This window comes from Nematostella vectensis, chromosome 8 (assembly GCF_932526225.1).
Source record: "Nematostella vectensis chromosome 8, jaNemVect1.1, whole genome shotgun sequence".
Lineage (NCBI taxonomy): Eukaryota > Metazoa > Cnidaria > Anthozoa > Actiniaria > Edwardsiidae > Nematostella > Nematostella vectensis.
Genome location: NC_064041.1, coordinates 14,120,307 through 14,132,563, shown reverse-complemented (window position 1 = coordinate 14,132,563; position 12,257 = coordinate 14,120,307). Strand labels below are relative to the sequence as shown.

Here is a 12,257-nt window from a genome sequence, read left to right as displayed (position 1 = left end):
CTACTGATAGGTATATAGTTCTATTCTGCAATGACACTGCAAGTGTAGCGCCATTGCTTCTCCAATCCTGGAGAAAACTGTTGACACACTTCCACATTTGGATAAAAAAGTCGATTGATGTACATTATTCAGTTCATATCTTTGCTTTATTCATTTCCTATCTTTGCTTTTTCGTTCAAATCACGTGACCACAATTTAGCACATACCTTGACACAAACATGACACCTGCTAAGTTTGGTTGTGAAACCTGCCTCGTACCCAGGCGTCTGAAGTCAGTAAAAACAAGTGAAAAATATACTAGTGAGCGCAATGAGCCACGGGAAGGTTTAGCGCTGGCGCAAAGGACCAAGGGAAGGGTCAACGCGAGAAATGTTTTTCTTCGCGCTTAGTCCGGTCACGCTAGTAAGCGCCTGGGTGCGAGTCAGTTTTCAAACAATGTTTCTTTCAAGAGATATGAATGTTTTTGCTTTTAATCACGTTTTTTGCTTTATCGATGACGTTACCCAACACTTGACCATATTGTTGCATCCAACTACATGACACCTACCGAGTTTGTTTGCCATATGATGTTTCCTTTGTGAAATATTAATATTGTTTTTTTCTGATGACGTCAGCATATTTTTTGCTTTCTAGTGACGTCATTTATGACGTCACAAATCTCGTGACCACAGTTTTGCATCTCCCTTGATACATACATGAAGCCCGCCACGTTTGGTTGTCATACGATGCTTTTTGGGGACGGACGTCCCGAAAACTCGAGTCGACATATTTGTTTTGTATATCACTTTTTTAAGTCGTGGATAGCGAAGCTATTCAGGACTTTTTGCGGTTAGTGGTTGTGTCACTAATCGTCGACTCAAGTGTAACCCATAGCAAATCATAACTCTTCTAATATCACAACACTCTTGGCCAATCAAATCAAACGTTTTAGCTAAAAAGCCCGCGAATTGTCAGCGGTTCTCCAATCCACGTCAAAAACAAACATGGCAGCAGTAGTTGAATTCTTTGAAGTTGGTGATGGTTTAGACACAGGTAGCCCAGGCAATGGTTGCTTGTTCGTAGCTCGGAATTTGGCTGTTCTGGGACGAGGACGAGAACTGTTGTCAATAAAATTGCCTTAAAACTTAGAACATGCCTTGTTGTTGTCAAATTCACGTGGAATACGCGATTTGGAGGGGTTTTCTCAACGGAATTTATTACTTCTCTCCCCCTACTAAGAAAAGATGGAGGTTGGAGGCGCCATTTTCGGTAGCACTCAAAAACCGTCGAAATTCGAGGGGAAAAAACAACAAACTAAATATTTTTATCTCGCAGACCTATGCCAGGGTACACTTACATTCGATATGTGGCAAAACATCCGAGCTAAATCATTTTCCCTGGCCGCTAGCCGTATTTTAAAACGAGAAAATAGCTACAAGCATCCTTGACCGACGCCATTGGACGAATAGTTACGCTTGACCGCGCTGGGAAGTAGCACAGGTAGCCCAGGTAATGGTTGCTTGTTCGTAGCTCGGAATTCGGCTGTTCTGAGAGGGGACGAGTAAAGCGTTTATTTGTGAAATGTTGTCAATAAAATTAAGTCATGTTCTAACTTTTAAGGCAATTTTATTGACATCATTTCACAAAAAAACGCTTTAGTCATCCCCTCTCAAAACAGCCAAATCCTAGGGCCGATGAGGCATAGCGATTGCTAGAAATAGAGCCTAGGATTATCTTAAAAATGCAGTGTCCATGAGAATTATGGCTATTATTATAGAATGGGAGATGACGTGAGAACACCTCTACTAAATTGACAGCTCCTAGGATACCCTAGTCTTTTACTTTATTCTGCTGTGAAGTGCACCATTGGTGATGAGAGGAGTTTCGCCGAGGATTTCACGCCAAATACACCCAGTTTTCATCTTATTTGAGCACTTATGCTGCTTAAACAACTATCGGCAGGTAAGCATTGGATTTCTCGTTAAACAAACAACTAAAAAGCGCCGAAAGAGAGTTTCTAAGTCCTGGATAGTCTTGTGCGAGAGTTGTATTTCCCATTCACCAAATGAAAAGTGAAGCTCAACCGATCAAAAACACATTTCTGTCTCTCGTATGTTGGGGGTTCTACAATGCAAATAATTGTTCATGTTATCTATTGACGATAAAAGTTTAGAATATAGAAGAAATCTTTTTTTCTGTAGCTTTTTTTCTGAAATACAAACTGTTTTGTTTTGTTGACCGCTTTGCATGACTCTCCCTGTCCTGCTGCCTTTCTTGCTTGTGATAGATATTCAAGAGATTATAGGAGACTTTTCATAGCTCTATGTGCCCTATATGATCACCGTGCCTAGGAAAAAAAGAAAATCGAATCCAAACATTTTTTTTCTGTCCAAACTTCCTTAGAGAATGAAAGTCACACTTAAAACCAGAAACGAGAGAAAAGCAAAAAGTCTGAGTCACAGTTGTCAGTGTCAATAAATAAAGCCTAATTGATTTTTGTGATTGAATTCCAGCCATATTACAGTATTTATATGTGGTACAGTGTGAAGGGAGTGAGAGTAATTTTGTTGGACTTTTCCATCTTTGTGAAAAGAGTTTCTATTTAGTTTTCCCATATCTAAGCTGTATGCAATTTAATATTATTGAGAAAGTTTTGATTATTTATGTTAAAATATGGTTTTCAGTAACAGCCAGCAGTGGGTAAATCTTCTTCTTAGGCCAGGGTAAACAATGTTCAGGGTTTTTACACCCTGTAAGTCATCAGCTAGCACTGAAAATATCCCACTCAAAACTCCCCAGGAAAGATGGGGCCTCCCTAAAAGAAGGAAGAGGTGTGATTGTCGTAACGTTCAGGGTATATAATTCTACTACTGGGCAGTTCCATATGAGGAAAAAAAAATCCCCAAAATAAGAAATGGTATAACAAAAAATGCAGAAACAAATTATTTGACCCGCAATATGCAGTCTGTACCCAGGGGGGTCCCAAAGTAAGGTAGACAGATTTACTTCACTGATATACTGATTTAGTAACGCTTTTTGTTAATGATGAAAAACAAGGTTTTGAAAGTCTAATGAAGGAATATCTCTATGACAGTTCTAAAGCCATCTCTCTATACTCTTAAAAAATATAAGTTGTTTGAAACAAGACGCACAACTGTATTAATTATGATAATTTATAATTGATGCATGGATGTTACATAACGTCCATAAAAATACACACTATTGTTTTTCTCAAGTTGAAGGCTGTGCAAATATAAAAAACCTTGCTGGTGTACTGCATTCTATCAAAGACTATTACGAATAAATTCTGAAATTACAGATTCTTGGCTAGTGTTTAGTAGAAAATCTATGTAAAGTATTGTCATGGGCGTTACAGCTTTAACTGCTTCTAAAATTGGCAGTTCAAAATTACTTAGCCTGTTTTAAAAACGTTCTTTACAACTGTTAGTTGTAAAATCTTCAATGGCCCATTCTCCTGCAACTCTACAGGGCCATAAAAGACGCAAGAAGTGTGGACTGGGTAGATGTTATCACGTTTCGGCCAGTTTAACGCTGCAGCTCCAACACCAGGTCTTAACAACTTCATTTCTCTTTGTAATCCCTTTTTTTTTCCTGTCCTTTTCCTTGTAATTATTATATTTGACTGTATTGGCCCTCAATTTCTCTATATACTTGCTCCATCATCTCTTTTTCACAAGTTTTGGCCATCTCTGCTTACAGTCATCATAGATCCAGCAACAGGTGCTAAGCAGCCTGGCCATTTAACAAAAAGCACAGGAAGCCCACTGATTAGCCATTTTTTAATCCAAATTTTCTGGAGTTCTTTAATCAAGAAAAAAAGTATAAATACTTAATAGAAAAGCCTATTTATCTCTTTCTGTTATATTTTTGTGAAAAAGTAGTCTTAGAGTTAATAAAGAGAAAATTGTCATAGGCTGTAACATCCATGAGAAGACTGTAATGTCTATGACATGATGTTTTTTTATGATCAGCTTGTTCATAAATGCAGAGAGACAGAAGTAATGACAGTATAGTTATCAACTTTCATCCTTCTTCTTTAATAATATATGAAAAAAATGATAATTGGCTTATACAAATCACAGGAATTTCAAATCAATTTTGGCAAAAACTGCAATAAAAAAATTGGGTATAAAAACTGCTTTATTTTCATGTAACGAACGTCTGCTGACTTATGATATTATGCTATTAATTTTGTTAACCTAGAAAAAAATCACAAGAAGTTTTCGACTATGTCAATGAATAACATAAAAAGACAAAATCCCTATTTTTTGCTGTATGTAATTTTAGAAGGACTTAAGTATATACAGATTTTATTGTTTAAATGTAACATACATGATCATGGAACTGCCCTACTATATATTCATCAGAGGGTGTTCAATTTTGCTCTCCCTAACTATTCAGGAAATAATGTGTTGATGGCTGTTGTCTCAAACAATAGTATAACAATATTCAGGAAAACTGAAAGTGTGTTTGTTAGGGTGAAGGACTGCTTAAGCACACCAAATTTGTTATCTCTTAGCGCTAAATGCTAAATCATTATCCCTTAGAGTCAAGTTTCATTTTTCCAATGATCGCCTCATTCGCACTGATCAAGCAGAAACAAAACAAGACAGTAAAAACACAAAACTATTGGCTTTTGTGGGAATAACAGGAGAAAATTATAGATGACTTGCTCTTAAAGAGCATGAAGCATTTTGTGGCTATTACAACATAGAGGGACAAAAAGATTAAACAAATATACTTTCTGGCTGATTTATATAAGTGCAGAATTAGTTCCTCTTTGTTTTAATACTGATGTTGTAAAAGCCGGAGCGCTTGCAATTGCCTCCCAAGAGGTATAATTTGTTAGGCAAGTAATATTTTGATATCTTGATTTTATTGCCAGGGTGTTAAGAAACTTACAGCTCAAAAATTTAGTATACTTATACAATATTTATGTTGTAGTATTAACAAAATATTCAACCAATTAAAAATGTTAGTTTGTATACTAATAATATGCTGGAGAATGTAGGACAACTTTGGGAGGGATTGAGAGAATCTGGGAGAACTTTTGGAGGAATTGGGAAAATCTGGGAGAACTTTGGAAGGAATTGGGAGAATCTGGGAGAACTTTGGGAGGATTTGGGAGAGCTTTGGGAGGAATTGAGAGAATCTGGGAGGAATTGGTAGACTGGGAGAACTTTGGGAGAATCTGTGAGAGCTTTTGGAGGAATTGGGAGAATCTGAGAGAGCTTTGAGAGGAATTTGGAAAATCTGGGAGATATTTGGGAGGAAATGGGAGAATCTTGGAGGAATTTAAGAAGAATTTAGTTAATTCCCAGGATTTCCTAGGATCCTGGATATTCCAAATCTGGTAGTTCCTATGAATTCCTAGGAGCCGTTCCAAAAATACTTCCCAGATTCCTTAGAGTTCCTAGGAGAATCTAGGAGCTCCTGACCGGATTTTCCTAGGATTTCCTAGGAACTCCTAGGATATCCTGGATACTCCCAGTCTATTTCACAGGGGCATTTCACACCCGCAGACATTATCCGCTGATATCACTGAGCCAAAGGAGGGGTTTATTTATCGCAGTGGCTATATGCCCTACAGTCGGGACAGGTCTTGGACTAAATGCCCGAGTTTTCAATTTATTCAAATAACCCAGTAAATTGTCTTCCTAGTGAGTTCAAAGTATTCTATATTTGTTGAGGAAGGGCAAGCGAATCTGAAATGAGCTTTGTTGTCGGTATAGAAATTGGAGGTGAGAGATTGAACACGAACGCGCGCTATAAAAGGGCCTGGCGCTATAAAAGGACCTTGCGCAAGTCATCAGTCAGTCTTCTTATGCCTAGTGCACACTAGCGACATAACGACATGGGCGCGCGCACTCTTATCTTCGACATAACGACATGGACATGATGACATAAGAGAAAAAAACATGTGTTTTTCTTTTATGTCATTATGTCCATCTCGTTATGTCGGGCTAAACATAGTGCGCGCGCCCATGTCGTTATGTTGTTATGCTGCTAGTGTGCACTAGGCATCACAGCTTAAGGCCCTGTCACACGTACGTTTTTTCTCTTGCGACCTGTCTCGCAAAAAAAATGTTGCAGGTCGCACGCGCAATTTTTGCGTGTGACACCCCCTTCTCAACTTGTTTTGCATTTCTCGCACGAAAAGTAGAACGCTCTTCTACTTTCTGCAACAAATTGTTTCAAGTCGCAGGAAAAACTTCACGTGTGACAGGGCGCGTGCGACCTGCAACAATTTTTTTTGCGAGACAAGTTGCAGCCGAAAAGTCTACGTGTGACAGGGCCTTTAGACTTCGTTAAGTGCGGACTTTTTCGGACATCCGTAACTGCCAGAAGAAAATATAGCAAAAAAATACAGCCGTACGGCAAGCTACGACAACTTTAAAGTATACAAAAGAATGTTAAAGAACTATCAAGCATATTCGGGAAAGTATTTGGAGTCAATTCTCTACAAACGCAAGAGCAAATATTGTCATTGAGAAATCAAACAGCGCGTGCTCGTTTGAATTAAAAAAAATACAGCGCTTATTCGAAATGGCGTCATTCAGGTGCGCGCGCGGACAAACAACAAATTTGCAAAATTATTCATCGCTTCAAAACCTTTCAAAACCTATCTTATTCTCCGTTATTTTTCGTTTTGTTTTAAGAAAAGGCTAATAAATAGACTGTGGTTACTTCAATGGTGTGTTTTCGGCTAATTTTGAACTCTAATCTAGCTTTCTGGCTTTTCTCTACGGGGTGCTGCACTCAGTGAAGTCTCTAATGACGAATGACAGCTTGCCTACCAAGTCCCTTTCATACCGCGCTTTCGTGTAAAGCAAAAGTTTTCAATTTTGAAATGTCTTCTGCACGGGAATGACGCCACGAGCGCGCGCTGATGTGAAGTTTTTTGTCATTGCTTTTTCTTTCGCGTTTCAGGAGAAATTCTGCAAAAATATATTGATGATAATTCTATAAAAGAAATCAAACATTCTTTCTGTGCCTTAATAGCGAGGAGTTTGCTTTGGGAGTTATTGAGCAGACAAAAAGTGAGTTTTGACTGCACTAAAATGTCCACAGGGCAGATATCACTTTGGCTGGACGTTTTATCGACTGATATTTGTCTTGTGAAAATGTGCACGTGACCCGTATTGACCAATGAGCGCGCGTGAAAATTCGTCACTGGGATATAAATTGAAATAGCTCCAACGCTTAACACCACCCTACGGATCATGGCCAAACTAGATACGCAATGTATGCAAGGCAGCCGGTCGGGTGCACTCTCAAGATAGGGCCACAAGCCCAGTTGTATTTGCTCAGTCCCTTCAGCATTTGTTTATTATTTATGCAGACGTGCTCCTCGGCTTCCAACTAAAGCGAAAGTGTCCTGCTTTCAACTAAGAATTATGGCGTCTTTGTTTTTACTTTTCGTCTTTACTTTTGGCCCGGCGTTATGTATGGGTAAGTTAATCATCATGTTTATAAGCTTTTTGAAGATATTTTTTTTTTTAATTTCAAAAAGGGGCTGTCTAAGATATATGTAGGTTGCCTATCGTTATCCTGACCGTTTTTTTTTACATCATGTGAGCTTCATATTTTCCTATTCCAAAAAAATGAGATGGCGGGGGGGGGGGGGGGGAAGTGCCTGTTTCTTTGCGCCTCATTAAGCATACATCAGGAATAAGACAGCCAAAATGTACACAAAACCATTTGCTTTGCATGAAGGAAAAAAGCATTTTTTTTTCACTATCAGCAACATGTGGTCAGCGGCCTGTCTCGGGAACACGCATTGTCGGGGGAGAAGAAGCAGTCCCTCACTCGTGGCCATGGCAACTGTCACTCCAGATGTTCGGGATGCATAATTGTGGAGCGTCCTTGATAACTCCACAATGGGCGGTTACCGCTGCTCACTGTGTGCAGAACAACTACTGGTACTACAGTCTGCAAGCAGGTATGAAGAGGATATTTCTCAACAACAAGCTTATGTTTTATTTGAAAAAGGATCCAAGCTTTTGTTTAGGAGCGCAGGGAGACGGCACAAAGATAGCCTGTCAACCACGTCTTTGTTATTGTTTCCAAACAATATTTAAAGGCAAATTATTTAAAAAAATCTCAAAAGATCCACCTGAAAATAACGTCATATTATTTGCCAAATTCAATCGAAAAATAGTTTTCCCAAACAGCCTCGCTTTCAAACTGTGGCTTGGTTATCTTCCAAGAGCAATTACAGTTAAATCTTGCATTCCCGGCTAAAAGTGATCAGCTTTTTTGGCTAGAGAATAACCAAGCCTTTCATTTCGATACCAGCGAAGCTTTATTGACCCCCCCCCCCCCCCCCCGCCCTTCTGTCTCTGTTTACACGGTTACCAGAGGGGTGGCCTGCCAGTCTGCATCCGTCTCCATTTCTCTTACGAAGTCTTTCCACCTAATTGTACGTTTCATCTTGATTAATCGCAAAACAAATGATTGATTGTGCTTGACTGTCTATGCTTCAAGAAAACCTTTTTCCTTCAACCAGCACACTTTTCCCATTAGGTTCTCATTTGCGTCAAGACGATGGGGTTCAGTTGAAGATCGCTAAGATTATCCCACATAAAGGCTACAGTCGAAGTCATCTGCGGCACGACATCGCCCTCATCAAACTGGCTAGTCCGGCGAAGCTGAGCCCGACCGTGAATACAGTGTGCTTACCCAAACAGGGCAGTCTTGCTAAACCGGGCGGTAACTGCTATATAACAGGTAAATGGGTAATTTGTACTTGAATCATGATTGTTCCTTGATTTGGTGGGTTTGTGTCTATGATCCTTTTAAAATATTCTTCAATTTTTCTCGCAAAAGTTGTCAATATTTACGTGAGCATATCTAACAGATGTTGCCATTCGTCTGAATGGTCTAAAGACTCTTTGCAAGTTTTTTTGAAGTTTCTCAGTTAAGACATTGCTCAGTGGAGATCTCCCAAATATATATATATATATATATATAAACTCAGCCAAAACCAAAACAAATTCATTGGAAAAAGGCTGAAAACTTAGAAACATTAGATAAAAAAAATTGTTGAAGCATTAATTTAAAGCTTCGACGGTTCACTAAATTATATGCTTCAACTAATAGTCCACAGCTTTTAACCATGTTTTGTAAAAGTGGTTGATTTTCTTGCTAACAAGTGATAGCGTGGTGCTGCCTGTTTTTTAAAACATTTATTCCAGCCTAGAAGTGTCTTTTTTTTTCGAAATTTGATTGATTCACAAATGATAATAGACATTTTTTTTTTAAATAAAGGTTGGGGCAGAATACTACCCAACGACTTCAAGAAAATGGCGGGCAAACTTCAGCAGTCTCGTGTCCCTGTGATTGACCATAAGGAATGCCGCTCAAAAAATGGCGGAAAAGTCGACCAATCAACGATGATTTGCATTGGTGGCCGCGGAAGCAGCGCCTGCAATGGGGACAGCGGTGGACCGCTTGTCTGCGAGGAGTCTGGGCACTGGGTGTTGCGTGGTTCCTCCTCGTGGGTGACTGATCGCTCGTGCCCAGGCCACTCCTACTCTGTCTATGCGCGCGTTAGTTCACACGTGGGTTGGATCAAGAGCGAGATCGGAGGTAGGTTATCGGGTTATGCTAATGGGCGGTACCTAGAGCAGGTTGCCCCCCCCCCTCCCCCCAGGTCGCCAAGAAATTATTATTTTATATCGGAGAAGCATCAGGTACAATCCTTTTTCCATATGATACGGCACCCCCCCCCCCCCCTAACCACACCCAACACTTTGTGGGTATTCCCCGAAGTCAAGTTTCGCAAGCTTGTTAAAAGGACGCACGCCTCAAAGTCCAAAAAGCGATTATTATCACCGAAGTACAAAATATGAACTATTTTCAAATGATCTCTATGGCAGATGAAGAGTAATGACCTTATTTGTTAGACTCTGGTGTAAGGGGATTTTTCGCGCAAACGTCGGACGATTAAAAATAAATAGAAAAGGGCAAATTCAATGTGTGGCTTCAGTCAATAAAGCATCACAAATCAGATCACAAGTCCAGTTTAGCTTTTTCGTATCTTGTAGATGGCGGGACAGATGGCGGGACAGATTCCGGTTCCTCAGGCGGCAATGCTGGTAGGTAGTGCACGTGCACGCAGTAAGTCGTACTTAGAAAACAGCACCTGACCCTTGTCCGTCTGGCATGCAGTCCGTGTCGGTATGTAGGACTGTTATTTCGTCTCTTGGTTTGTCATGCCAACATAGAGTGAAAACAACAAAAGTGTTGATTACTAAGGAACACCGACAAGCTATCCTGACACGGAGTATTGTTCCCTAACTCTCTCAAGATTTTACCTACGCGCTACATATTCTCGAATTAGGCATTTGGTAACATATGGTACAACTGCTGTTCCTACATCTGTTTTGTCTTTTTTGTTTTGCAGACTGCAGAGACACCCATAGCTGGTGTGTTCGGTACGCGAAATACTGTGGAACGACTGCGAGCATCAGAAAAAGTTGCAAGAAGACGTGCAATAAGTGCTGAAGTGAGTGTTTCTAGCTTTAAACTAAAACCTTCGACGAGGCTTAAAAAGTGTGCGCTCAGAACTTGTTTTCGTGCACAGCAGCTCGGCGTAGACGCGTAGACCAGCCTACGTATAATTTTATTTGATATTTGATTTTATTATCTGTTTTTTTCTCTCTAGATACTCAAGATCGTTCTGTCACAAAAAATTCGGGAGGATGTGCAGAAATAACTCTCTTCTTCGATGATAGAAAAAAGAAATTTGTGGTGCAAATAAAATACTTCGGAGTAGTTTGGTATTTGTTGATGGAAGGAGGCATTTTTAAAGGGGGTGCTTGTATAATATTTTGAGCCACAGAAGAAGAAAGTACGTCAAGATGGGCATTTAAAATACTTTTTTAGCACATTTCTAGAATATACTAATTATAATTACAAACTTCTGATTAACATCTTATCGACCCTTATATATCAAATGGATCACTTATTTTTAAAACATCACTTCAAAAAATAATGTTATTCTCTCTGTTTGATACATTAAAAAAACGTCTGCTTTCCAAAAGACAACTTATCAAATTTTTCGTGACCTTTTAAGGTTTTTAAAAAACCCGCTCGGTCAATCTCTTGAAGGCCTGGGTCTAGGGGCTTTTCAAGATTAGTGAGATAAAGATTTGACCAAGCGATCAAGTTTTTCTTGTCAAATTTGTGCCGCGAGTCTCAAATTGACAGGAATCAGCTTTTCTCCATGTTTTCTGGAGATCTGCAAGTGGGAAAACTTTAGCTCTTCTAAATATGGGCACCAATGCCCATATAAGGTAATACAAACGAAGGACACTATCAATGGGGAATATGTTTGATATGGAAAACCACCAATATTTAACCTTTGCAATATTAATGGCAAAACGTTGCTATTTCGAAATCTGGCTGAATTAAGCGTAAACATTCTTTCGAAACGATCGCCGCAGTTAAAAAAAAAAAATAATAATAATGAAAAAAAAAACACCGTAGCATTAAATAACGAGAGCGAGGAAACTTTTCACAATTTGATTTGGATTTTCTGACAAAGTATCCCAAGCTCCCTTGGTCTAATCGAAAAAAAAAATGGTATTTTAAAAAGGAAAAGTTAAAACACAACCGACTGAGAGCGTGAATGATGATCTTTCCGTTCTTGGCTCTATTTCACGAAGAAAAAAATACTGCACATGCGCAGGCAATCAGTAAAACGAGTAGAGACATTACCAGCACTAATTCCTTCCTCATACGTCGCACGGTCCAGGAGTTCAGAAGGATAGTTGATACATCTTTAGAACTCACGTTTATTTGCGGAAATGGAGTATCAGGGACTTCAACTTCCAGAAAAGCACAAAGCGGCACCCACCCCTCCCTGGGATTAAACACAAGTAGCTGATTGGTTGGTATAGAAGCGATGACGTCATCATTGTGCTTTCGGTAATCTACTTCATTTTGAAGGTGAATTCCAACTCGTTGCACGAGGCGACTCCATTCTCTCCCAGTTGGGGTCACGTGTTGACATAATTTAATCACTGGACTTTCGAGAACAGACCGAATTATTTTCTTGGTCTTTAGCAAGCTTTTTTGCCAAGTTTCTTCATTCTCTCGGACAGACAATATCACCTTCGAGTCAGGGAAGGCTTCGAAAATCTCTTTGTAGAAGAAACACGCAGGGGAATCTGTTGTAGCATCAACATCTTTGTACATCTTCTTGAAGTCTGGAATATTGCCTTCAAAAGCAGCATTGTATTTATCACAGT

The 12,257-nt window shown here is 39.5% G+C and overlaps 1 protein-coding gene across 2 annotated transcripts; it reads left to right on the top strand.

The window, feature by feature from the left end:
- Window positions 1-7,228: 7,228 nt before the first annotated feature.
- On the top strand, window positions 7,229-10,779 carry LOC5510463 (chymotrypsinogen B). 2 transcript variants are annotated; one of them, XM_048731807.1, is made up of 7 exons: window positions 7,229-7,452; window positions 7,745-7,942; window positions 8,527-8,730; window positions 9,271-9,591; window positions 10,062-10,100; window positions 10,409-10,510; window positions 10,670-10,779. In XM_048731807.1, the coding sequence occupies exons 1-6, from the start codon at window positions 7,398-7,400 to the stop codon at window positions 10,507-10,509; spliced, it is 918 nt and encodes a 305-aa protein (XP_048587764.1). In that variant the 5' UTR covers window positions 7,229-7,397; the 3' UTR covers window position 10,510; window positions 10,670-10,779. The 2 variants fall into 2 exon arrangements, with proteins under 2 accessions (XP_048587764.1, XP_048587763.1); XM_048731806.1 differs by having other exon boundaries at window positions 7,245-7,452; window positions 10,050-10,100.
- The last annotated feature ends 1,478 nt before the right edge of the window (window positions 10,780-12,257 follow it).